General features: G+C 42.1%; 1 protein-coding gene across 1 annotated transcript; it reads left to right on the top strand.

Moving 5' to 3' along the window:
- Positions 1-204: 204 nt before the first annotated feature.
- On the top strand, positions 205-27,185 carry DYNC1LI2 (dynein cytoplasmic 1 light intermediate chain 2). Its single transcript, XM_038148072.1, has 13 exons — positions 205-360; positions 987-1,060; positions 1,479-1,595; positions 7,701-7,931; positions 14,141-14,307; positions 14,644-14,737; positions 15,321-15,456; positions 15,775-15,886; positions 16,565-16,624; positions 17,347-17,388; positions 17,798-17,915; positions 18,897-19,013; positions 24,201-27,185. The coding sequence occupies exons 1-13, from the start codon at positions 266-268 to the stop codon at positions 24,305-24,307; spliced, it is 1,470 nt and encodes a 489-aa protein (XP_038004000.1). The 5' UTR covers positions 205-265; the 3' UTR covers positions 24,308-27,185.
- Positions 27,186-27,760: the final 575 nt, after the last annotated feature.

Genomic DNA, 27,760 nt, shown 5'->3' with positions numbered 1-27,760 from the left:
CGGGGCGCAGCCGGCGGTCGCTGCGCGGTGCCGCTCCCGCGGGCAGCAGGGGGCGCCGGCGGCCCCAGGACGGCGCGCGCAGGGCGGGCCGCGGCCGGGGCTGCCCGGGCACCGCCTGATCGCGGGGCGGGCGCGGCGCGCGCGGGGCCGGCGCGGAGGCCGCGGGGCGCAGGGGCCGGTGGGGCCGGCGGCGCGCGCGGGCGGGCGGGGCGGGGCGGGGTCCTCGCGGCCCGGTGAGGTCACTCTTTGTGGCGGCGGCTCCAAGATGGCGCCGGTGCTGGCGGAGAAGAAGCTGCTGGGGCCGGACGGGCCCGGCGGGGCCGAGCTGCCCGGCGAGGAGGATGAGGGGCAGAACCTCTGGTGAGCGCCCGCGGCCTGCGCTGCGGGGTGAGCCCGGGCTCCGCCGGGCTGAAGCGGAGCGCGGGCTGTCGGCCGGTCGGTGCCGCGTTTGGGCCCCGCGGGCGGCGGCGGCGGGGCCCGGGGACAGCGTCGGGGGGCCCGGGGATGCGTGCCGGGAACCCCGCGGGCGCAGGGACGGGAGTGCGGGGAAGCGGGGCCTGGGACCGCGGCTCTGCGGGACATCCGCGGGGCCGGCTCCGGCAAAGGCGATCTCGTGTGTTTTCGGCTTTTATTTCTAAAGAACGCTTTAAAACAAATACCTATCGTGGCAGAAAGACGTATATCGAATACAGCAGTCGATTGTGATGAGAGTTAGTTGAAAAGTAATGTTCTGCAGTATTGCGGCCTCTTACGAGGGAGGAGAACTTTAAATGTCCCTGCCTATGGCTTAGAAATCATAAAAGCTCTTCTGTAGAAGGTGGCAGGCTTGCGGTGGTTCAGAGTGCAGTTGGCCTGTGGCTGTGACAGCCCTGCTCGTCCACAGCCCGCATGTGCCGGCCGCGGGCGCGGATGTGCTGAGCTCATGGTGCTGTCACAGCCGGCTCCTCCGTGCCGCGGGTAACGCGGCCGCTCTGCTGCTTCCCCAGGTCCTCCATCCTCAGCGAAGTCTCCACACGGTCCAGATCTAAATTGCCATCGGGCAAGAATATTCTTGTTTTTGGTAAGTAACACACGCAACCAGTTGGGTGTTGGTTTGTTGCTTTTTTATTTATAGAAACAAAGTGTATTTCAAACACTGATTGGAGCAAACTGACACATGGGTTTGTTACAGCTGGGTTATGTAATTTGATCTGTGGTCTTGTCTTGTGCTTATAGATCTGCTTTCTCTTTGATTTCCACTGTTAGGTTTATAGACTATTTTAAGTAATAATAGAGAATAAGAGAGTTCTTCCTTCTTATTGTTCTGGTATAAGCCATTGGATTTAGCTGAAATACTTGAAAGAGAACAGCAAATAACTGTGATCCAGAAGTGTACAAGGGTGCTTCTCATTAATTGTGCAAGTTGTGAAAAAATATTTTCTATGAAGTCAAATGTAATTCTGAAGGTGTCTTTTTTTCCTCTACAAACTTACTGGCAGGTGATGATGGTTCAGGCAAAACCACACTCATGGCTAAAATACAGGGAGCAGAGCATGGCAAGAAAGGGAGAGGACTGGAATACTTGTATCTGAATATTCATGATGAAGACAGAGATGGTAAGTTTGTTTCAAATGCAATCTGTTTAATTAAGTGGCTGCCGTGCTGTTTTAATAATTGTGGTTTGATGAGTGTGTTCTGGGTTACGCCCCAGTAGCTGGTTCAGCTGGTGGTGCTGGGAGTTTTGGAGCTGTGTCCATTTTTGTGGAGGGAAAGGTTTCACAGTGCGTGTCTGTTCTCCCTCTGCCTGGCCTGTGCCTGGGGCAGGGCAGCTCTGGGGATCCCTTCTGGGCTAGGGGAGATCCCTCTGCCCATGGTCACTTTGTAGCAGCTGCAGTGGCGTTGCTGTGGCTACTTTGTGACTATAGAAAGAGAGGGGTACATCCCTGAGAATTTCATGCTCAGCGTGGATTTCTGAGTGCAGCGTGTTTCTCATGGGCGCTGTGTGGGGAATTTAGGTTAGCTGTAACAGATGTTTTGCTTTAGTTGACTGAGTGAAGAACAGAACTTAAAGTCAGAATTAGTGTTTCCTTTTTTCAAGCTGGAGCTGATGTCTCTGCTTTTTGCCCCTTGTCTTTTTGTTGCTGCTGCTGATCTCTTGTCTCTCTACTGTATAGAGGCAGATTATGCCAGGAGACCATTTGAAAGCAGGCCTCATGATCAGATTGCTCGTATTTTTGAGAAGGTTGGGGACAGGAGCAGATGGGGAGTGAGTTCGTTATCTTTGCTCCTAAATATGCTTCTGCTGATCTCATTTTGGGCAAGCTGCTAGACCTCCTTGGGTTGGTTTGTCTTTAAAAATGGGGAATGTAAATCTTCCTATTCATGACTTCCTTCAGAGCTCAGAAGAAGGAAGCAGTGGTGGTGGTTCATCCCTGTTCCTGGGAACAAATAGGAAGATCCTATAATGGTGCTTTGAAACTGGAGATGCACTGAAGGCTTGCAGGAGTGATTAAGTGCCATATGTGACTGGTTGTTATGGAGATTGGGCCTGCACTCACGTGGCAGGAAGCTGCCTTTGGATACTAAGTTAGGCACAGTGAAAGGCTAAGTATATTGCCATATCTTCCAGGGGCCTCCTTGCAGTTCATAAAAATCTTTTGGGCTGTAATTTTAAGTGCTTCCTCAGGTTCTGGGTGTAAGTCCTTGTCCACCATGCACAATCTGCTTTAGTTCTGCATCAACACTTCAGGGTGGAAAAACCCCCTGTGATTAGGAGGGCTGAGACAGCCTGTGTCATCAGACCTCTTGCAGCTTCAAAGGAGATGCTATTACAAGCAGAAAAATGTTTGCTGTGCTATTTTTCCTGGTGTTATCTATCAAACCTCAAGTATATCCCTGCACTGGAAATATTTTGGGGCTATTCCTGAGTGGCTGAAAGTGATAAGTATTTGAAGTGATTAGGAGAGGCCTGTCATAAGAACTCAGGCAGCACTAGCAGGAAAAAAAGAAATCTTTTTGACTGACTACAGGCTCAGCTGGCCAATTCAGGTCTTCATGCATCCTCAAATGGGTGTGTTAGGAGCTAATAATACGTGCCTTTTTCCTTTCTGTCTCATTAGTGTCATCCACAAGCAAAATAAATAGCAAAGTGGGTCAGGACCTCCCAGCAGGCAGAGATAACGCTCTTTCTTCTCTAGAACGGGTTTGGATTTAGTTTTTAAACTCTCTCTGTGCTTCAGATGAGTGTGTGCTCATATCCAGATTGGGGAACAAAGGCTTTATAATTGACCCACAGTTCTGGAAGCCATAAAGATCCTCAGGGTAAGCATTCAGGAGCTCAGGAGCAGATGAGTGGTTTTGAGGGTCTCTGCTTCTTTATTAGACTCCAACCTGAACAAGACCCGATCACAAGCATTTCCAGGGGTGCCAGGTCAAGACTGGTAACTGAAACTCTGCAGTGGAGTGAGATGATCTCAGCTTCTTTCCCAGGTGATAGAAGATTTATTTGCTCTCTCAGTCTTATTCTTCTTCATTTCAGAGAAGTTTACTCTGTCCAGGAGAAATATTTTCCTCATAATGCTGAGTTACTCATTATCTACTTCTCACTTCCCCTTGAAAACCTGAAGGAAAATCTGTGTTGTTTCCTGTGCCGTGGTCTCCCCTCCCCATTGCTCTTCAAGGGATGTTTGAACCTGGCTGCTCCTACATAGAATTTTTCTGGATTGCTGGATGCAATCTCAGTTTACTGTTACTTTCCTCCTTAACATCAGCTCAGCAATTAAATTGTTCTTTTCAGTTTGTAGGAAAGTCCAGGAAGTATCTCTGCCTTGCAGGCCCCCTGTGGCTCACAGAGGTGCCCACGGACTGTGTAGTTTTCCATGTCCCCTGCTGGTTTCTTGGCAGCTGGAGGCATATGGGCACTGTGCTCTGTCCAGCTGCTCCAGCTCTGCCAGGTGTCACTGCTGGGTGTGGCATGTGGGCTTAGGTTCCCAGGGCTCAGGATACTTAGATTCCAAGTCTGCTACTGAATCTCTGTCTGAAAAGTCTCTTTTCTTTAAAATAAAAAAGTATCTAAAAAGATACCTTTTTATTTTAAAGTTATATTTTATCACTATCCCAAATGCTGCCTAGGCCAGTGCATTTGCTCAAGAAGAGGTTTGGCGAGACCTGAGAAGCAATCCTGGGGGAGAGAGGATTCTCCTAAATCCCCAGCTACATTATCCTTAGAGCATATGGCTGCTCCTGCATACATGACTCCATAGTTCACCTGGATGAAAACATTTATAGCACTGCCTGCAAACTTAGCTTTGAATATTAACTGATCCTGGAGCTCAGACCCCAGAGTCCTTCATTAGTGGAATTTCTCAGGGAGTGTGGCAAATTTCAGGTTTTTGCCTGTCTTTATGATGAACAGATGGTTTTTGTCTCTACTGGTTAGTCTACTTTTGAGGACTGAGAATCTGAATTCATAGGAGATAGGAAAGAAGCTGTGCAGAATTTTCCTAAAGGATCTGTGTTTCCAGAGTAGCTTTCAGAGGCCCTTGCAGGGCCAGGGCAGGGTTACAGTGGGGATGTAGAGCAGAACAGGGAGCCAGCCTGCATGGCCTGCTCTGTGCTGTGTGTGTCAGCTGGAGCCACAAGCACCACAGGGACATTTCTCACCTGCCAGACTGCAGATGCACCTCGCCTGTGCCCAGTGTGCAGGGAAGAGGAGCCATTCTGGGGTTGCATTCTTGCTTGTAACAAAACAAAGCAGTCTTGGGTTTTGCCTCAGGTTAGGACTGGCTTCAGCCGTATCATATGCATATTCCAGCTGAACTGGTTGTTCCAGATTGAGCCAAGTCTTGCTGCTGCACTAGTTTCTAATGAGAAAATTGTCTTTCTTTTTTTTTTTTTTGTCAGCATCTTTAAAGTGGTTTTCTTGAAAGTTTTCTCCTTTTTTTGCTTCTCTTCACAGCTTGAGCAAGGGATATGTAATTGCCACTGATATCTTTTGAATAGCTGCAGATGTAGTTGCAGTTCACAGAATCAACCATGTGCAATAAAATTTATCAAAGCTGGAAAATCTTTTTCAGGACTAAAGGGATAATGGAATATTGACAGGATTTAGAGATGTGATTTTAGCAGCTTTTGTAATAGCCTTTGGTAAGTTGCTCCTGCTTTTCCAACAGGACCTGGCAATTGTTTGCTCTGTTTTTGTATGTTGTGTCATGGCCAGTAAGAAGGGCCCAGTTAACATTCATGACTAAGTACGAGCTTGGTGTGCTGCTGACAAAGCTGAATTTACCAACAAGTCCTTGCCAAATTGTGAGCACCCAGTGCTGTATTTTTGTGTTTTATGTTTTAGCAAATGTAAATCAAGACATTCCTCTGTCCTGTTAGAAAGGAGCAAAACCTTTCCTTTACATACAATGTTACATTTTTTTTTGCTGGAGTATTTTAATGTGGGTACAAGGCTTCCAGGCTTCCTAGCAGATTGACTGTGAGTGGCAGTTCCACCTGTATTCTAGTTCCAGTCTGCATTCCACATGTTAAGCAAAAATTAAAACCTAAAGGGGAACAAAGGTGCATAGCAAACAAAACAATTTTAACCTTAGATATTGGCTTTAAATCATGAGTTAGAAGCAGTGAATTTGGATATTATTAATTTTTCTAACTTGCCAAGGTGTGAAAGTCTTTTCTGCAGAGTATTCCCCACAGGAGAATCCATCAGTGCTGCGGAGAGCTGTAAACTTGCATAAAGTGTGGATAGATTTGCATTAGGTTTTCAAAACTTCCATTCATGCTCCAAGGAGACAGTTGTACATACACACAGTCCCTGTCTATTAATAACCTTTAGCTCATAGAAAGCTCACAGGGTTTTTTATTTACTGGCAGGCTGCTGCTTTGGGGCGTGTACACAGGATGTTTCTAGGATGCAGAGAGTCCTGCACAGATATTTCATTTACTGTTCTGTAATAGCAAGCATGTAAGTGTGTTCACATTGTGTCCTACCTTGCTCTCTGTTTTTCCAGACTTTTCCTAGACCTTCCCTCTGCCCTCAGAGGTTTTTGGGAGCTCTAGATTCAGACCTGCAGTGCTGTGGGAATCCCTGTGATGCCAGTGGTTGGTGTCCTGAAGTGGGGTGAGGGAGGGGAAAAGGGCTGGGTGTGCACAGGTGCATTTCTGAGCTCCACAGGCCTTACCCTCACTGATCACTGTAGAGTGAATCGAGGGGTGCAGCTGGCAGTGAGAGGAGCTCAGTAAGTTCACAGCGTGGCTGTTGACCTGTTTGTGTGAGGGCTGATCTTGGAATGTCTTAGGACAGCCCAGCAGAACTTACAGCAAATGCTAAACGTAGACTGCCACATACAGCACCCTGATGAGATGTCTGAAACTGGGCTGCTCAGTAATTTTGTCCAAGGCCTGATTAAACAGGTAGGATGTATATATCTGTCATCTTTTCTTCCTCCAGATTTCTTAGCCAAGCTTTTGCCTTTTTCTGCAGTCAAGAGGGGTGGATTGCTTCCTAGAATAAAGTTATGATAGCCATAGTAACTGGATTTATTTTGCAGAGCTGAAAGATTCAGGACACGGAAGTACAGTGAGGCAGGGTAATTATGAAGCTCAGTAGCTGCTTTGAAAATCTGGGTTCTGCAGTGGCTGGTTTGCAAATCTTTCAGAAGTGACATATTGTGTATGTAGTGCAAGAGAGACTCACTGATCCCTCTGGATAGCTGTAGTAAAATAGGGAATACTTAGCGAGGGGTACTAGGAACAGTCTAGAAGATAGAAACAATGAAGTTGTTCCTCTTCAGCAGGAAATTCTGTGGATAAGTTCTCTCTCCCCTTCTCTCTCTCTCCCCTTCTCTCTTTTTTTTATATTTTTTTTTTTTGATTTGGAAGAATTGGTTGTTCATGGTACCTGATACATCATTTCTGGAGGAAACTTCTTTTTCACTTCTTATACTCTTGCCAAGAGTTCAGTTTTGGGCTAAAATGCCAGCTGTCTGACCCAGCTGATCCCCCTCTACTCTGCCTTGCATTCCAACAAAGCATCCTGCCACTATCAAAAACACTTGTGGAAGAAACACAAAAGCTGCAATACCAGGTCATTTGCCCAGAGCTCATTTGGTCAGGAGCCTGCAGAAGGAGCTGGCGTTAAGTCAGTGTGATTTAAGAGCAGGTGGCACAACCTTGTTGGGAAGGTGGGGAGTTCATCCTGTATTTGCTCCTCCCACTCCTGTGCTAGAAACTTAAGCTGCTTATTGCTGGTATCTTGTTTACAGCTTATTTCTGCTGGGAAGTTTCTTGAGTGTGTGAAACCAGCTTATGTGTCTGGGAGACACCGAGGGCAGCATTCATCCCCCTGCTGGGCTGGGGCAGGGCCACCCCTTCGGGCCTGCACTTACACATCCCCTGTGTTCTGGGTTCACTGTGCTTGTTTCTAATGCAGGAATGTTGTGCAGTGATTAAAAACTGTCCTGACAGCTGTCCTGAGTAGAAGCTCAGGAACAGATTTTTTTTTCTTTAAGGAAAATGTTCTGAACCCAGAAATGAAAGCATTTCTGACTAATATAGGCATTTACACAGGAACCTGTCTTATAAACAAGCAGGCAAAATGTGCTGGTAGCTGGGTGTGCTCCTTCCACTGAACACTGATGCTCTCACCTGGTCATTCCCAGCCTGGCAAAGCAAACCCAGCAAATCTGCTGGCTTCCAACTGTGCCTTTTCCTTTCAGATCACACTCGCTGCAATGTCTGGATCCTGGATGGAGACTTGTACCACAAAGGGCTGCTGAAGTTCGCTGTTTCTGCTGAATCCCTGCAAGACACCATCGTGGTCTTTGTTGCAGATATGTCTAGACCTTGGACTGTTATGGAGTCTTTACAGAAATGGGCCAGTGTCTTGCAAGAACACATTGATAAGATGAAAATTCCTCCAGAAGAGATGAGGCACATGGAGCAGAAGTGTAAGTCTTTGTGCATCCATACATTGCTGTTGGTTTTTTAATTAGCTCTCACAACATTTGAGGGATTTCTTTGGGTCAGTGTTTTGAAATGGGTTGGATAAAAATTACTCTTAAGTTGTGATTGCAACACTAATTCAAATATACTGTGTTAGACCTTAAAACAACTCTTCCAGTTTTGCTGTGCTGACAAAACATCAGGTGACTTATTGGTCTAGATCCTGGGCAATAATGAGATTTTGATAGTTTGATTTTTTGAAAGGCTAATAAAAAAAAAAACTTCAATAAAATGACAGATTCAGTTTTTAAAAGATGGTGACAAAATTCAGTGATGAAGTGAGCTGTCTGCTTTGCTGTGATAGCTCAGCCAGGTCCCATTCCCATACTGTGCTTGTCTTACATGATGTCTCTCTGCCCTTGTTTTTCTGGTGGCTCAGAACTGGTTCTGGTTTCTGTGAACCTGGTGTAGCTAATTTTGTCTCTCTACAGCCATTCCTACCCTGTGACTTTAGGAATGTTGTATAAATTAACCTTCTTTCCTGGCATATCCATGGCAGGATGGAATCTAGCACTGGCAGGCAGTCATTGTTGCAGGATGGGATCTGCAGCGCTTCCTAAAGTAGCATTGAATGTTTCTTGAGATTTTTTTTTTCTGTTTTCATATTGAATTACTCCAAAATAAATTTCTTTAGTGGAAAAGACCTTAGCAACTTCCAGTCCTTTCAGATGAAGTAGATTCAGACTGATCCTTTGTGCTTACTGCTTTTGCTCCTGGTGGCTCTCTGTGCTGGAGTGTGGAACCCTTGAAAATATGGTCTGGTAGGTTCCCGAGCTACCACATGGAGCAGTGTGATCTGTTTGACCTGTGACCACTCAGGTGTATTTGTATAGCTGATAATCCTTTCTGAGTGTTAAATATTATGTTCCCAGAAGCCTTGTGCCTACAGCATACCAGCTGCAGTTTAGACGTAATGATTGAAAGCACCCAGGTTTGATCATCTGGTTACATTTAAACAAAAAGTAAAATATGAGAGTTTTTAGGGGAAAAAAAAATGTGTGTCGGAGATTTTTTGGAATGGGAAATGGAAAGGCAGTTCTAGTATCAAAATCCAGCACTTATCCAATTTGCACGTTTGTGAGACACAGCAAATGTTATGGCAATGCAAATAAAGGGCAAGTTTGTGCATTTAAATTTTCCTTTTGGAAAGAGAAGCTTTTTAGCCTTCCCTTCAGAGTGCACTCTGTCAAGGAGCTATGGGAAAGCTTGAGTGCCCTGTCTGAGGAACTTAGAAGGCTTTCCAATAGTGGTATCTTAGATAGAGAATTATAAAGTATCATAGAAACTCTCCTGGAGTCAAGGGAACAGGAGATGGGAGAGGGGCTGAGTTCCCCCGTGCCTGGCTCCAGTGCCATCCCCTGGCTCAGCTGTGGCACACAGGGCCCTGCTGTCTTCAAATATCCATCTCCTGTTCTCAGGCCTTGTGCAGGACCCTTGTGTCACCTGGACACATCTCTGGCTTCTTGCAGACTGTCCCTAGGGCCAGCTCTGTGCTCAGAACTTTGGCCACCATGTCCTGTAATTCTCTTAGCAGCCCCGCCTGAGGGAAGGCCCATTGTAACTGTGCTGGGGTAATGCACTGGCCAGGGTACTGCACACGTGCCTGGTGACTGCCTTGGGACTGCTGCCCATCCTGAAGCTACACAGCAAGGCTCTCCTTACTGAAATCCTGCTGCCTGTGCCTCTAGGGGTAGGCTGCCACTCAGAAAATGAAGTCACTGGCTTGCAACAGCCCAAATATGTAAAAACCAGGATAATAAAAGTTCACGTGAGGGCAGTTGAAACATAGAAATGGAGTGCAGAGTGATGGGATGTGCTGAATTTAAGCCCCCTGCAGCATAAGACTACGTGGATGGATGTGTTTCTTGACTTCTGCAGCAGAGTATTCCCTTACTCCTGCTCCTTCATCCCAAGCTGAATGTCCACATTGCTTTCCCTGGCTGTCACACTCAGCACCAGGAACCCTGGAGAAACACCGCCCAGTCCTGCCCCACTGGCATCCACAGAAGTGCTGCAAGGTTGTTCCTTCTCCATTGCTGAGGTCCTAAGAGTTTCTAGAGATGCCTTTGTTAGCTCACCCTTGTCAGTGCAGTTGGACTTTGGACTGCTCGTCTCTGCTGGCAGGGTTTGGGAGGCCTTTCTGCACCCAGCCCTTGCTCCTGTGTTTGCTGGTTGAGATTCTGACTCTTGGCTTGCCTGGCTGGGTGAGAAACTTCCCTTTGGAGTTAAAGAGCTCCCAGAGTGGGCAGCAGGACACACATGGAAGCCACAGGCTACCTTCTTGGGAATGTACCCAGAGCACTGCCTGCCTGCACTCACTCCATCACTGAGCTCCTCTGGGGGTTCCTGGCTAAGAGTTTGGCTAATGTGGAGTCAGGTACATAACATCAACTATGTCCATTTAATTCAGGCTCAATTGTGACAATTCATTGTTTGAATAACACATATTTGAATAATTATTTCAGGGATCTTGCCTCCCTTTTAAAGACAGAGCAGATAAGGTGTCTATCAGGAATCAAGAACTGCAGAAAGGAGATGTACTGGTAAAATGGCAATTACACCAATGACCTCTGGGGTGTTTGAAGCTAAAGAATTGAAACACAATAACATGTTTCTGCAAATTGTGTACTGTCCCATTCAGGCTGAATTGGTTTCAGATTGTCTCCCTTTTTGCTTTTTTGATTTGACATAGAGCTGAAAGATTTCTTAAGCTAAAAGATTTTTAAAAAATAGTTTATCCAGGTATCTTTTGTCTAGGAATTCTTTTCACAAGACTAAAATTTTTAATTATCAGTAAAGATAGGGCACAAAAAAAGCTAAAAGTGATTGTGAAACTTTGAAGAGTGTAAATATGGAATGATTGTCTCAGAAAAATATTCTTCATTTTTCTCATTCTGCTGTTCAGGGCCTTTGGGATTTATCCATTAAGTTGTAGCGTTTGCCTGCATTTCCACATTGCAGTTTAAGAGCACTCCAAGCTTGAGCAGATTGGTTGTTCCAGCAACAGTAAACCTAATAACTGTGGATTGCTGTCTCAGGGGTGCTTCTAGTCCGTGCATGTCCTGAGTGATGCAGCAGTTTTTGGTGGCCTTACCTTGCATGGCTCGTGTGAGCAACAGCAACAAAACAGTTTGCTGGAACCTCGCCTTCATTTGCTGTGTTCAACGCAAAACTCTAAAGAGCCACAAGTTTGGTAGATAAATCAGCACTCTGTAGTGGAGGTGCGATTTTAATGGCACATCATCACCTGGTGAGAATTTAATTAACATAATAGGCCATTCTGAGTACTCAACCTTAGTGATGGGTGGCAGAATATTACAGATTTCCAGAGGAACTGTTGTTTTTCTGGCTTCCTCTTTTATGTGCATCATCTTAGGGGTATTTCCTGTTGAAAAACCTTAAACTAAAGTAATTTTCACTATTTCTTAATAAAGAAGAGAGTTGTTTTCCATACCATATAGAAGACGATTCCTCAGTTAGAACTGTGGGGAGGAGATAATATTAATAGCTCATTAGAAAAAAAGGAAAAAGAAAAGATTTTATGAGCTGTTTGGATGCACAACTTTATATCCATTAAATAGGGATACTTTATACCCATTAAAAGCCTGAGAATGGAGTTCAAATGAGACATAGCTGTGGGAGGTAAGAAAAAGTATGAAATTGCTGTGTGTCAAAGAAAGTTTTAACTGCAGTGAGCTGCCTTATTACTTTGTGAGAGTGCAGTTTGTTCATCAGGGCATCTGACAGTGCCTGGGGTCCAGGTTCACTTGGATTTCTTAGGATCAAATTCTGAAGGCAATGGGGGATGGAGTGGCAGCCTGGAGCAGTGTTCAAGAGCCTACTGCTGTCAGGCACCCCCACTTTTTCCTGAGTTCGGGTGGTGTCTGTGTGCTCAGGGTGCTGTAATCAGAGGTTCTTGCTCTGGCTGGTGCCTTCTGTTAACTCAGCAGTTGTTTGTTCAGAGCTGCCCCTGTTGGCCCCAGTGTCGTATCCTATTGCTCCATGTCTGGCAGGGGTTAATGCCAGGCCAGGTGCATCCCTGGGAATCCACACAGAGCTCAGCTCTACACGGAAAGGAGAAGGAAGGGTGTTCTCCCTCCGTGTGTGAGGTATGGCCTTGATGCTGCTGCTGGGTCCCGCTGACCCCTGGGGAGAGAGGGGCTGGGAGTTGTGGCTCTCTGGGGTTGTGTCCTTCATTCCCATTCAGCAGAAATTCATGAGGATGAAACCAGCAGACTTCTGAAATGTCCATGTTGCATTTTCTCTTCTTTACATTTCTAAAATTCTTAGAGCATCTTGTGTCTTCTCATGTTGTTGACTGTTACTCTTTTCAGGAGAGGCCTTTTTTCCCCAAATTCGGAGGGGTTTATGCTTAGTAAAGAAAATATTATTTTGCTTTGATATGAACAAAACCCAGGAAAGGAATCCTGTCTGATTATAATGCTGTGGTAAATTGAGAGCTGTATTGTCAAATAGTCTTTTCTGTGTGATTAAGTCAGAGAGACTCATCTGAACTGCTCTAATACACTTGGCCTCAAAAGTAAATAGTGATGGGAAAGCTAATAAAGGAAAGTGGCACTCAAAAACTCCTTTTCTAGTTAAATGCTTCTGGTGAGATAATAAGCACGTTGAATGTGCAGAATGTATGATGGAATTTTGATTTGCTGTAGCTGACTAAGAAACAGTCCTGGAGACAGCATCCTTTGGAGCACCGCTGTTTCTTCTCCACAAGAAGGCACTGCCTCCCCATGTTAAAAGCAACTGCATTTCATTTTCATTTGTTTGTATTTCCTTGCACCCTGGCATATATTGAATTGGTGATTGGAAGTCTTATGGTCTTTATTTAGTTTGGGGTTTTTAGGCTTTTCTCTAGAATGGAGCTCTCTTCCACAAGAATCACACAATTTTATATTTCAGCTAAACATTGTAGACTGTGCAGCTTTAAACAGAAGAGTTTTCTGATTTGTTCTTCCTTCCACACACCCATGCCATTGCAGGAATGGTTCCTGTTTTGAAAAGGTACCATGACTTCCTTTTGCAAGGTTTGTATATGAAAATTCCCTGAGGTTTTACCACTTCCTAAAGCTCAGGAGGCTCATTGCAGTTCCTTCCCTGGTACAGAGAGTGTTCTGAGCAGCCTCTCTGTGTGGCTGGGCTGGAGACTGATGGCTTTTCTAAGGAGTTTTCCTCACTGTCCCTACAGTCACTCTGCTCCCACTGTTTCTAAAATGAAGGAGCCTTTGTGGGAACAGATAATGGAGTTTGCTTGGCTCTTTCCGTGAGGGTTCTTTATGGCTGAGTGAGGAGGAGGAGAGCCCAGGGCCTCGGGGCAGTGTGTGCCTGGAGCAGCCACATCCAGGACACATATTTAGCTGGTCTGTGGGTTTGGTCTTGAATAAAAGACATTAAAGTGAAGATTGCTGCCCACATTTGATAAAGCACATGTGGGTTCACGGTGCATTTCCAAAATGGCCTTAATACTATTCCTTAGGTGCTTCAGTATTGGCTAGTATTCAGGATTATTGGAATACTCACTGTTGCCATAAAATTAAAATACTAATACATAAAAAGCATCGAGTTTCCTCTGGACCCCCCTGTAGTTTTCCAGAATGCAGCTGAGTCTCTTCAGGTACCCTGCAGATGCCCTTGAGTCTGTGTTTATGCAGGTAGGCTTTGTATTTCTAGCACTGGATGCCTGCAACAGAAATGTAGAGTAATAGGAGCTAAAGTAATTGTTCATAAGAAAAAATGGCTGTTTCAGGGTGGTGTTTTCTATGTTCATTTATATTTTCACCATGCTTTCTTCCACAATAGGTAGAAATTGCAGGGTATAGGCTGTGTTGCTAAGCCACATTTATGTTTTCTGTTGTCAGCTGCCCTATAATGAAACATTCAGGAATATGTGTTTTTGCAGATAATTGTGGTTGTTTATAATGGCTCCAGATCCCACTTGATTTAGCTTCCTGTAAGTTTTGGTAGAGGAGTGTTGTGGTGTTAGAAAGAGCAACAAGGCTTAACTTGCATTCAGTTCTCATGTAGTATAAAAATAAAAAAATTTAAAAACCCTTGAGATTTCTAGTTAGTTGTAGATTAATTATGGTTTAAAAAGAACTAGTTCCTTTGTTGCAGCCTAAGAATCTCTCTCTTTTAATAGTTATAAAGGAGTTTCAGGAGTACGTAGAACCTGAAGAAGGTTACCAAGGATCGCCACAGAGGAGAGGCCCCTCGTCTGGCCAGGAGGATGAACACGTTTCCCTTCCCCTTGGAGACAATGTGCTGACTCACAACCTGGGCATTCCCGTGCTCGTGGTGTGCACAAAAGTGAGACTCTGCTTCTCTTTGCTGCTATGCTGGGATTCATTACTTCTCTGTTAAAGGCATGCTTTCTGCAGACATGCAAAATGAATTCTGGATTAACAGGAGGGGTTTGTCCCACAAGTGAGCTTCTGCCATCGACATCAATTTTTATTTTGATGAAATAGTAATAACTTTATAAATTATATGTTAATTACTTTAGCATTTGATTTATCAGTGCTATTTTAGAACCAGACACTTACAGTAAATGTGATGGGAGTGTGTAAGATTAAGGAAGGTGTTTTAAGATGTGCTGGGATTAAATGCATGGGTTTTTCTGTTTTGTTTTCCTGCCTCTCCCAGTGTGATGCAGTGAGTGTCCTGGAGAAAGAGCATGACTACAGGGAAGAACACTTTGACTTCATTCAGTCACACATCCGCAGATTCTGCTTACAGTGTATCCTTTTCTGTGCTGAAGAGATTGCCTCTAATCTGGAAGCAAGAGATGTTTTCATGTTGAATTGCACATAACATTCGTCCAAGAAATTGCTCTGCAAGATTGCTTGGTATTTAGTTATTGGCTAGGGTATATGCTACACATACCTAACCTTAGTTTGTTTTTTTGAAAATGTTGACAGATGTATAAAATATTTTATAGTTTTTAAATTGTGCATGGGACATGGACCTTTTGTTCTTTTCAAAGGGGTTTGCCTTACATTTTGTGAGGTGTTCTTTCTTGGTTTTCCCCTCAGAAATTGCAATTTCCATGTAGGCCTGAGATCTCATGTGTGTATTAAGTTTTTGACTTTTTTCCAAGTGAAGTAGGATGCAGTTTCCATGTAAGCCTGGGAGGATGGATAACTTCTGTGTACGTCAAAGAAAAGTGCCACGGGCCTTGCCCTGTTATATCCCCTTCACCCCCGCATACTAAATGTATCTAGTTTTGCCTAGTGGCTATAAATCTATTAATTCCTGTTTTGAAATTCTTATTATAATTTAGAAACTGTATATTACCTAATTTTCCTTAACCAGAAGCCCAGATGGGGCTGCCTTGATTTATACATCAGTTAAGGAGGAGAAGAACCTTGACCTGTTGTATAAGTACATTGTACATAAAACCTACGGTTTCCAGTTTACCACGCCTGCCTTAGTGGTAGAGAAGGATGCAGTTTTTATGTGAGTCATGGGACAAGCAGCATGGTGTCAGAGGGGTTTTTATTTAGCACTGCACTGCATGTAGCATGGATATAAAAGTAAATGGAATGGTATGTCATTCAAAAGCTTAGTATGCAAGTCTTGTGGAATCCCAAATTTAAACAGCAACTTGATGCATATTACTTGACTCTGACTGTACCACTCCAGTTTTTGTATCCTTGGAATTTAGCTGAGTAATAGGGCTGATCTGTGAGAAAATTGCCTTATTTAAGTAGAGGACAGTAAATAAATGTTCTCTGTAGAAGCTGCAGAAAAGATAAAGTTTTATTCTCTTTACAGACCTGCTGGTTGGGACAATGAGAAGAAAATTGCCATTTTACATGAAAACTTCACAACAGTAAAACCAGAAGATGCATATGAGGACTTCATTGTAAAACCTCCTGTAAGAAAGGTAAAAAGGGGTTATTTCTTTCTGTACCCCAACAAATAAGTAGAGTTTGCTTGAATGGCTGCTAAGGACTATTAATATTGAAGAACTCCAAATATAAATGTAACTCTTTTTTTAAATTTAACTATATGAAATGTCAGGCTTTCATTTATTAGTTATTTAAAATACTGCAAGCAAACCCAGAAACCATTCACCTTATTGAATGAAAGGCAGTCCAGGAATAGCTGTTTTTACATTTACAATTTTTGCATGCATGGGGCAGAAACATAACCCGAAAATGGAGAATTCTCATGTAGGACATTTCCATTTGTACTCACATGGCTTTGAGGTTGCCATGCAAAGGCAAAGCAAGATCATCTCAGCTCATTGAAGAGATGCTGATGAGATCAATATCCAAACTTCAAAAGAGGAATGTGGCTACTTATCAAGTGCTCATTTCTGTAGGACAGTGTTCATCTACATCACTGTTCATCTACTCCAATATTTTTTATTTTACAGTATTTTAAATGGCAACTTCTTTAATGGTACCATTAGTTTAAATGTGAAAGAACAGTAAAAAAAAAAGCTAACAGTAGTCTTAAAGATTTACCTCTCTCTCTTCCCTTTTGATCACCAAAGCATAAAAACCAGTTACAGTAATTTCAGTTTTTATTTATAACAACAAAATGTTTTGTTCAACAGTTAGTCCATGATAAAGAGCTGGCAGCAGAAGATGAGCAAGTATTTCTTATGAAGCAGCAGGTAAGAATGGAAAAATAAAAATAAGTCCTTACTATGTAAAATTTCACTTCAATTTCTCCCTTGTTACTGCCTTTAGTTTTTCATTCATCATTTAAATCACCAGGTAGCTTTTTCTCAGCTTTGCAAATTCAGATGTAATTGTGAAGTAAGACTTTATTCTAACAAATGCAAGTGGGAAATACGGTTACTTAACTTGGCAAGTTGAAGGGAAGATATGCTGAAAACAGAAAGAATGTACACATCAAAGGAGAAGAGGAAGAAGAGACTTTGAATTTCACCACACAGTTGTATTGATCTGTGAAATAGAAATACTTTTAAAACCTAACATCTGAGCATTGCAGTTTCCTTACAGCCAGAGGTTTGAAAGACTTTAATGTGTCAAATTTGGCTATGCTGTAACTTGTTATTTTCTTTATTACTCTATGGTTAAAAATATAGCAATACTTCCCTATGCAGGTGATGATAAATGTCCTGGAGGTTACAGACTGGGGTGTCTGTGGTTCTGGCTTTGAGTTCTGGGCTGGCTGTGTGAGACAAAGGCCCAAAGCTTATTTACTCCTTGCAGTCAGTCCTCTAGTGGCAGAGTGGGGAAAATATTAAAGAGGAATCCTGTAACCATCAGGAAAAAGATCAAGCAAATTTATGGTTACTCAGCTTCACTGTATTTTATTCCTCTGTATTCTTTGAAATATTTTTAAAATGCTAATATGTTGTTTTTGCAGTCGTTCCTTGCCAAACAGCCAGCAACGCCTACAAGAGCATCAGTAAGTAGATCCAAGGAAAAGAGTAGGAGGTGTTTTGTTTCCTTGAAGGGAAAAGGGAATGATTCTAACCTGCAGAGATCCATTTTTTATATTTAAATGTAACCTACATAATCTCCGCAAACTGCAGAAAGGAAATAAATAATGAGGCAATATTTTTAAATGTTGCTTATGAATTCACTGGGGAAACATTGGATTATTGAACTGAAAATTTTCTGCCGTGATTCAGCCTTTCCTGTAGTAGATGCACATTCCCAAAATAGCTGATGTTTTGGGTGCTTGTTTGTTTCTCCAGTGTGCATCACTGCAGTGTCAGTAGAAAGGCTGAAAAAGTATGTGATATTATACACTTGCTTAAAGTAACTAATACTCTGAAATTCCTTTCTGATGTGTGTGATTTGGACTTTTTAAGGAATCTCCTGCAAGAGGCCCTGCAGGATCCCCAAGGACTCAAGGCAGAGCTGGCCCCGCCAATGTACCCAGTGCCTCACCAATCACATCAGTTAAGAAACCAGATCCAAATATTAAAAGTATGAATGAGCATTTTACTGTTCTGTCATGCATTATTTCCCTTAACGTGAATCCTCTTCTGTAGAAAGATTTGGGTATTTATTCACCAATTGTATAGTTAGTTTAATAACATAAATGCATTTATGACGTAACTTTGGATTTTTTGTTTCTTTTCTGGTCATTTGTGTGGCTTGGAATAGAGTTCTGTTACTGCCAAGCAGTCAGACAGAGGTCAAATGCATCCTAATTTCCTTAAATTGCCTCAATACATTTATTATGAATCAGGTGGATTATTAGGGTGGAGATTGCTCTAAACTATGAACAGTCTTATACTTCATATCACTTATTCTGGAATCCACAGCAAACCCTGTTCCACTAAGCCCTCTCTGGAATGTCATTTGCTGTAGCAGATGGAGTCACTTGGAAATGAGCTCTTTCCCTGACATGCAGCTCCATGGTATTGAGGGGCTTCTTTACCCTCTGGGCATTAAGAAGGTCTGCAGGGCCAGTGTTGTTTTTTGTTGTGCACTGTACGGCCATGCCTCGCTTCCAGGGGCAAAGATGCCCTTCTGGATCATGTCTCATTGCTGAATTGCCAAGTTTTGATTTGTTAAAAGCAGTGGCAGTGGCAGGAAAGGCTGTACTAAAACATCTGTGCAGGTTGGTAATGGGCTTATCAGTCTTTAAATTTCATGTCTGTACTTAATAATCTTGCTCTTGGCTTTTGCATTTATTAAAAACTTAAAAACATACAAATATTTAGATTAAAATTTCATTACATGCCCCCCATCATTCCAGAAAAGCAGGAATGTGCATTCAGCCATCTCTGCCTATGCCAAGGTATTCAAAGGACTGGGGTATTCAAACTGAGCCAAGGACAGACTTTCTCAGAGCTGAGGTTTATTTCCTTGATTGGCAAGAGATTTGCATCTATGTGAAAATAGGTTATAATTTACCAGCTCTCAGTCTTCTGTGTAATTTATATTTGTTTTTTTCTTTAGATAATGCTGCAAGTGAAGGTGTCTTGGCTAGTTTCTTTAACAGTCTCTTGAGCAAAAAGACTGGCTCTCCTGGAAGTCCTGGTGCTGGAGGAGTGCAAAGCACAGCCAAGAAATCAGGTAATGGGCTTGTTATTGCAGCTTGTTTTTAATAGTTTATTTGTCTCCTTGGTCCCTGGGTATGTCTCTTACACTGGTCAGGAAAGTGACAGACATTGACAGATGACAGTACAAAATGTCTTTAAAAGAAGAACTAAACTATTGCTACATCTCAACTCCAGGGCTTCTGTTAAATTCTCTTAATTTTTAGTAAAATTGCACTGCTGGGATTTTAGTGACATTTGAGTCTTGATCCTATGCTGAAAGTGCTCACTTCTTTTTCAACTTCAGAATTCCTTCCTTTCTTTTCTTGATGCTTCACTGTTGCAAAGGAGATGCAGTTCTTTGGGTTTGGGCTGGAGTTAGCCGTGAAACTATTGAATCTCCCCAGAGTTCAAGCTGAAATGAATCGCTGCTTGTGACAGCTTGAAGTTGTTCACTTAGTAATTAATTAGAATTTTATTGCAATCCAACACAGCTGGTAACACTGACAAATGGGTGTCTTCTGTGTGTGTGCTGTGACTGCGCTGTGGGAGATCCTTGCTGATAAATAATGCAGCAGTTCAGTGAAAATGAAAGAAACCTGTCAGAGTGGTTGCTACCTACCCAGACCTTGGTGGTGGAAAATGCATTGTCCACCTGACAGGTGGAATTTACTGCTTTGATTCTTTGACTGTTTCTGTTCAATACTGGCATTCCCATCACACTGAATGTTCAGGAGCTTTCCTTCCAGAATTCTTTTACTATTAAATTATTGATAAGTACACTACTTCTGATCCCAAGCTTGTGCAATCCTGTAGGTGTTTATGGTGATGCCAAACCCACAGTTCCCCAAACCCACAGCTGAGAGGGGAAGGTAAGGCTTTCTGAACTGGAAATGAGAAATATCTGCTCCCAGCCTCACTGATGGTTCTGTCAGTCAGAGAGCCAAGGCAGTTGGAGTCTGGGTATTTTTAAATTTGTTTTTAACTGAGAAGGTTTATATATGACATTTCATGTTCTAAAAGTTAAAAAATGCCTAGGATTGGACTTACAGCAAGTCAGGTGTGATTTTTGTGTGTTTTGTTTCAGCATGATGAATCCTGTGATTTTGTATTTATTAAATTTAATTATGATGAAGATAACAAAAGGGATTTGTATTATATATTATTTCCATAATGACAGTTTCCATGTTATGAAAACACTGAACTAATTCTTTCATAATCCAGAATGCCCTCTTCAGTTAAACAATGAAAGATGTCCCCTGCTTCATCAAATGCAGCCTCCTGTTTTACTCACAAAGTCAAAATAACTTTTATAGAAATAGAACTGGAATTATTTTTAGGTGTTATTTCATCCATGCTCTCTACCTGAAGCAAAGTCAGTTAGGGATTACCTGGCTAGTGATTAAAAATCAAACTCAGAAATAAAAGCTGTAATGTCACCTTTCCAGGAAGCCTATTCCAGTACTTAATTTCTCAGTTACTTTTTTCCTTTGTCCAGTCTTTCTGAATCCCTGTACCCTTGGTCTTGTTTGGGTGGCAGTGGAGCTCAGTGTAGCCTCTGTGTTTGCAGGAGTGTTTGGGTTTGAAAGCTGTTCCCCTTTGCCTATTACTTGTGCGTGGCCTGCAAGAACAGATTTGTGTGCAGGCCATGTTGTCTGGCTGTGACAGTTCTGTCCTCCTGGCACTCTGCTCACCCTGTTTGCTTTGCGCTCCGAAACAGCTGAGGGTGGCAGACAAGGCCCTGCCTGCCCTGAGAAGGGGTGAGCAGAGTGTCTGTCTGTGCTATAGATGTGTTCTGTTCACATCTCTCAGGGGGACACGGGGTTGATTTCATCTGTGTGACACTGAACAGGATCTTCTGTAACAATTCAGCCAGTTTAATACATTTTATCCCTCCTGGAAGGAGGGTTTCTAGTCTGTATCAAATTCAGTGTCTCAAAAGCTTGTGTGTTTGGTTAATAATTGCTTTTCATTCTATCATCATGCATTGCTTTGGTAATTTATGTAAAAAATTTTTTCCCCAATCCTTTCCAAATCAATTGTTGTCTCTTCAGGCACTCTTACCTACATATCTGCTCTCTTCAACAGCAGGACAATGTAAATTGCTGAATAAAAGTACTGACCAGTGCTATGGATAACTAATGGGTAATTTTATTAATTAAAATCCATTAATTTTCTCTGAAATATCTAGGCTTTTTTTTTTTAAGTTTATTTCTGTGGAGGTGATGTGAGATGTGCTATTGACCACTTCTCCCTTCTCCACTGGACCTGTTATCCTTTCATAGGAATGTGGGTGGCTTGGCAGTCAGGACAGACCCTGTTGGTTATTGGGCTTGTAGGCTGTTCTAAGCACCTAAAACATAACTGCATTTTCTGGAAAAACTGCTAAACTACTCTGTAATGGGCTGTACTCTATGAGTCTTCTGGAACACTTTATAACACTTTATAACACTTCCAGGACTTTTCCAAGATAACAAGCTTTTTTTGCTTTTTTTTTTCCTTATGTCAGCATTAACTTCTAATTGGAATAGATAATTTCTGTCCTGAAACATGTAGAGACAGCAATCATACATCCTTCTTAACTTTGATTTTGATAGACTAAACTAGACAAGTTCTCTTCTGGTCTCCTGCTTGAGGCTGAGCTCCGTTTTCCCCACTAGTTTCTTCATTAGTCCCCATCATTGGCTTATTCTTGTCCCTGAACGTGAATGATCAGAATATTGTACTGAGCTCTGCAGATCTACCTCGTTGTAGTGCCTGCTGTAGCAGTTCTCTTTCTTGGGTGGAAGGGCTTCTCCTGAATGATCTCAAGGTTGGCTTTTCTTGGCTACATTGAGCTGGCAGCTCCTATTCCTTTCTGGGCTTTGGAAACAGAACAGTTGGCTTTCACTCACAGGAGAAGGTGCTTGTTCTTGTCACCTGCTGTGCTCACACCTTACGTGAACCAGTGTAAGATTAAACTGTGCTGAGAAGGTAAGGGCTCCTCCTGCTGCTCCCTGAAAAGCTCTTGTTGGGTTTGTGAGGTACCTGGTGCTGGTGAGAGCAGAAGTGATGACCTGTTCCTTTGTGGAAGAGTTGAGCAGAACATGTTGGAGAAATCATTATTTCCAACAGCATCCTCTGTGCGAGTAAATGTGCTAAAATTATCTTTATAAGCATTTCAAGTGTCTAAACTGTTTAGAGAGCCTGACGTTTTCAGAAGGTTGATGACAAAAATATTTAGCTTTAAAGAGACCATCTGTTTCTCTCATAGCTAGGAATAGCCTGAGGTTGAAATGTTGAGATTCTGTCCCAGCATGAGAGTGACATTGTGGGTCTCAACAATACTCAGCCTCATTGATGGATTGGTTTCTACTGTGACAGTTCTTACCTGAGAAGACTCTCTCTCCTGGGCAGTGTCATGTCCATTTTTCCTGCTATGCCATGCATCTTGTTTGTCTTTGTTTCTGGACTCTCTTTGATGTCTAGACCATGATATTTCAAAAAACTTCAACTGGTTATTTCTGTGGTGGATTATTTTTCTACATCTGAACTTCTTTAGTCACACAGTTATTTCATTTATATTCACAAGAAGATTCTTGCAAATTCTAAGGCTGCCTTCCCTCTTTATTCCTGTACAGAGGATAAAGAACTCAGGTTCCCTGCTCTCACTCTGTTCTAGCGAGGGGAATTGTACGGAACTGGGGGCATGTAACTATCCAGAGCACATCTCACTGAATGAGGCCATCACTCCTTGAAATTTATAGGGAAACTGAAAGCAAGTGTCACTCTCATTCATAATTGAGGGGAAACTCTTATTTTCTTAAAAACCGCTCCCAGTATTTCCTCTCCTTTGGAAGGTGCTCCCCATGGTGGTAAAGAGGAGTGTGTTCCCCTGCATTGGGAGAGTTTTTCCTGTCCACATGAGGTATTTGCAGGACACTGCTTGGGGTTATTTTGGAGCCCTAAAGAGCCAGTTCATCCAGCATAAAAAACAAAGTCATGGTTTTTGTTTAGATCTGCTCTTGTTTAAGTGAGGATTTTGTGTGGCCTTTATTGTTTTAGGGTTTAGGCTTTTTAAACTCTCAGGTGCCATTAGTTTACATGTGAAGTGTTTTGTATTTTAAGTTCTGTTACAGTACATTAATTAATGTATTAACTCCTAAATTTTGCTTAAATACTCCTACTTGGAGTAGATGCCGTGTAGAATGCTGTGACTTATGACTAGTGCTAAAACCGTCCTAGTGATTAAAGGTAACCTTTTAACTTGGTTATGTCTTTGTACTGTGGAAAAAACCACTTGAATCTCTACCAGTCAAATCTTGCCTTCTTAATGTTTTCAGCATGTACCCTGGAAAAAGTCCACCTAATATTTCACACACATCTGAGCTGGAAAACAGATGCTTGTTAAATTCTTTGGCTATGTAAGGAAGCTGTACATGGTTATATAATCTACTTTTTGTCTAAAAATATAGCTTTTTAATCTTAAATGGTTGTATGTTTCATGCATTAGGATATATTGTTCCAATTTTAGTGATGAATTTATCTGTGGGTTTATAATTTTTAGAAACTGAAGTAAGCTGATGGTTCAATTAGGGAATTGTTAAAAAGTTTTGAGTCTAATATAGAAATGTAAGATATGCCTTCCCATGAAATACTTCAGTGTGTCTGGTTCTAATTGAAGAAGTGCTTTGAAATGCTTGCTTGGAGATATTACATGAGTATGCAATTCCTGTCCCCTTTTTAAGGGAAGTGTTGTCTGCAGATATGAGAGTTCTTCCTGTTACTTATTTCATATTCAAACGTGGTGGGTACAAGTGTGACCAAATAAATGGGATTTCTTTTTTAGCAAGTGTCCTACATACCTTGTGCTTAAAAGTTGGGTTTAAATAAAGTCCTTACTATCAATGCCAGTAATAGAATTGTGTATGTTTGATTTTTATGGAAGATTCTAAATATACTTATTTTTAAATGTTAGTTGCTATAAACATATCACTGGTAGTGTTGTGCTTTTTCCTGCTGTGTAGTTCAGCTTTTCATCTCTTTAAAGTGAATCAAACCTGAGTATCAGTTTTTACACAAAAAATACCCTGCATTGTGCCAGGCTCTGTGGCCTTGGGAAGGTGGCAAAATAATGAGAAATAAATAATATATTGTCATCTAAAGGTGATTTATTAAACACTTGTGCTTCTTGGGTGAAACATTTCATTGAAACTCAATTGCTTTGTGTTCTTTTTCTCTCCAGGACAAAAGACAGTTTTGGCAAATGCTCAGGAGGAGCTGGACAGGATCACTCGAAAGCCTGACCCCATGGTAACAACAAACTCTCCTCCAACAGAGAACGAGGCTTGATGGGCAGAACAATGCAGATGTAAATGACCAAATAACTATGTATAGTGATCTGATAAGACCAGGAATTTTCTGCTATGGCAGATGCTATCAGTTTTCTCGGGGCAGGGGAAATGAGCTTACTACATCATTGCCTTGACCCAGTAAAAAGTGCACATTCAGGAAGTTTGCATATAAAATCCCTCTGTATAAGATAACCATTTAGAGTTTATATAGGGCAATTCTTTTGGTTTGGAGGTAAAGCAGGTGCAGCTGCATTTCCTGTTGTGAAGAACACAGAGAAGCAAAATGGAGAATTCTCTTAAAAGTACTACTGACTGCACACGAGGCAAGGAAGAGAACTGAAACCCTCTTTCAGAGTTTCTGGAATTGGCTACTTGTATGTTTGCAATGCATTATATTCTTGGAGTGGTGGTGGTGGAACAGCATTAACTGGGGGAAAGAAGCCAAGGTGGGGAATGGAGCCCTAAAAGGGGAAACGGATTTGGGACAGCGAGAAACCAGAATGTTGGATTGACTGGAGAGGAGCAATGTTGTCAAATCCTGTGTTTCACAGGGGGTAAATAGTCACTGTTTTTAAAAGACTACTTTACATTGGAGAATTCCAGGCCAAACACTAAGAACCATGGGAATTTATTCTTGTTATAAATCTTGTTTTAGTTTTTAAAGAAGTCTTAAGAGTGTGGATGCCCTTTCTGGTGTAGCTGACAAAGGGAGAAACTAAACTTGTTTAGCTCCAAGTGCCTGGCACAGTTTGTGATGTGTCTTTAGAAGGTGCTTGAACTTATTGTGCACTGTAGTACAAACAGTCACTGTTTGGTTTTATTTGAAAAACAGTAGTTTGGCAATTTGTATTTAATTTTAAATCCTGTTTTCTGATAGCTTCTGCCTTTTTTATGCCAGAGGCTGGCCTATGAAGAATGGTGGGTGACGGATCATTTTCCCATAATGAAATGTGCTACAGAACACTCTCAGTATTTTTCTTTCTTACTTTTTTGTAACTAAATATTAGCTACCAAGCTAAAATGGATTCCTGCCTTACACCTATGGAGGTTTTTAAAAAAAACTTTCAAGGCCCTAGTTCCAACCACATCTGCTGCAGGTGCAGCCAACTCCAATTCTGAAGGTAACTTAAAAAGTATGAATGTGTACACGATGGACATCTTGAAGAAGTTGTTTTGTGTTTTCTTTCATGTAGCATTTCATTTGGAAAGATGGGTTGTGGTTGTCCCCGTTGCTCTAAGGGAGCCCTGTCCATGGTCACATAAACCCTCATTCTGTACAAACAAACACAGCTGCAGTGGTTACTGAAATGGCACTTTGATTTTATACACAGTATGCTTGTTTTACATGGACACACTACCAGAAATGAAAAATACCAAGCATATTCTGTGCTCTTAATGCTGAAGGGAAAAACCACAATTTGAATTATACAGAGTTTACTCTTTATTGATATGAACTTGTTGTACTAAATCTGATGTCTGGATATAACTTCCCTAATATATATTGTTACTTAAAGATACAGAATTAGACTGACCACTAACACAGTGCTGGGTGTTAACCTCAACTCCTATGTTACAGCAAGAGGCTGTTCGTGTGAGTCTGTCTAGACATCTAGAAAGCTAAGAGTATTTACTTGCCTCTTTGACAAATATTATCATGAGTATGTTACTTGTGCCAGGTTTTTTGTTGAAAATACTCTGGTTTTGGTTGTTTGTTTGTTTTTTGTTTGTTTTTTTTTTAACTTTTTTAAGAAATGGTATGACCTGAAGTTATACAGTTGTCTAGATAACAGTTAGACTAAGACTGTGGCTGGCTGACGGTGACGTGGAAGCACTTTCTGGTGTAATGGGTGCCAGTTGCAAGTTACCACACCAGAAGTAATTACACACTGTCCTTCTGACACTGAGAAGTGAGATTGGAGACTAAACCATCAAAAATTGGAGAAGAAAACTAAAGTGTGTGATTGTAATGGCATCGTTTGAAAACCTCAGTCTGAAACTGCCTTTTTTTGTCATCTAACCTGATAAGCACTTTTCTAGCAATATGGCTAAAACTTACAATGGAAGCATTTTCCATATGTATAAAAATGTTGAGTATACTAAAACTGATCAAAACTGTTACTGTGTCATAACTTACCAGCTTTGGAGAAAGACAAAACAGGGACAGATTTCCAGTTTCTAATTGCAAGTGAATGCTCCTAGTTTACTGAAGAGAGATGTAAGTAATGTAGCATCCTGTGGGTGCCAAAGTCTGCTGGCTTTGGTGAGCTGCACAGTTGTTATTCTGGTGTCTTCAAGCATTGGAACCAAAGGCCAAATGCAAACAGCCTTTACATTTTCAAGTGAAACTTCATTTTATTTGCAGATACACTTGTATGGTAGACTGTTTAAACTATTATATGCCTATATTTATATGCATTATAGTGACTGCATCTACTGTTCATGTTTAAACTAAGAAAACAATGAAAGCATTCAACTTGAAGCAAATAGAAAACTTTAAAGATTGGCCCTCCATAAAAATGCTTTGGTTATGCTGCTTGATTTTAAGTTTGCACTTTTTTATTGGCATTAAAAAAAACCCAACTGTTTAAACTGAACAGAATTTCGTATTTTATTTAACTACATTGAAAGTGACTGCTCTGTACATCGTGAACTTAACAATATACATGCTGTAAATGAAAGTTCACTGTCCTGTATACTAAGTTTATTGGTTTTTCTTCCAACTTACAATTAGGACTGCAAATGTATGAAACAAACCTTAGTCCACTTGTATGGCTTTAACCAGGTGCAGTATGCAGTCATGTGGAATCTTGCTTTCTAGTGCTGGCAAAATGAGGACGTCTTTAATTACTGGCTTCAATAAACATGAATCCAGACTGCTTTCTGCTGTGCTTTTGTCTGGGAGATGCCCTCCTTGATCTTTTTGTGTGGGAGCAGGATGTGGGTGAGCTCTGTGAGCCGGAGGAGCAGGCTGGCTGTGAGCTGTGTCCCTGGGTTAGTGACAGCTGCCAGGCAGGGGCTTGGCCCAGCCCCTGCCAGTGCCAGTCCTCTGGAGCTGGGAGCTGTGTCCCAGTGGAGCAGAGCTGTGCTTGGGACAGCTCACAGCACAAAATAATGTATTTCATGGGGCTGGGGAGACAGTTGTGTGCTTCGCCACCTTCAGATGTGTTTTGTGGAATACTGTTCCCAAGCACAGCACTGATCCTGAATCAGCAGGATTCAAATCCAGGCTATGGAAAGTTTATGGAGTGAATTGCTGGAGTGTTGAAAATCCCTCTTCTCTGCCCATAGTCAAGTGTTCTCACTTGGCTGGGTGTAAGAAGAGCTTCCCAGGAAGCACAGAAGGAGTGGGCATTTAATTAGGATTCTGCTGCTTGTTTTCATTGTTTGTTTCATTTCATATCAACTGGATGCCTCTGTTCCCCTGCACAGATTGAAGCTTTAGGTGTGAATG

The sequence above is a fragment of the Motacilla alba genome, chromosome 11 (assembly GCF_015832195.1).
Source record: "Motacilla alba alba isolate MOTALB_02 chromosome 11, Motacilla_alba_V1.0_pri, whole genome shotgun sequence".
NCBI classification, from domain to species: Eukaryota; Metazoa; Chordata; class Aves; order Passeriformes; family Motacillidae; genus Motacilla; species Motacilla alba.
This window is presented reverse-complemented; position numbering and strand designations above follow the sequence as displayed.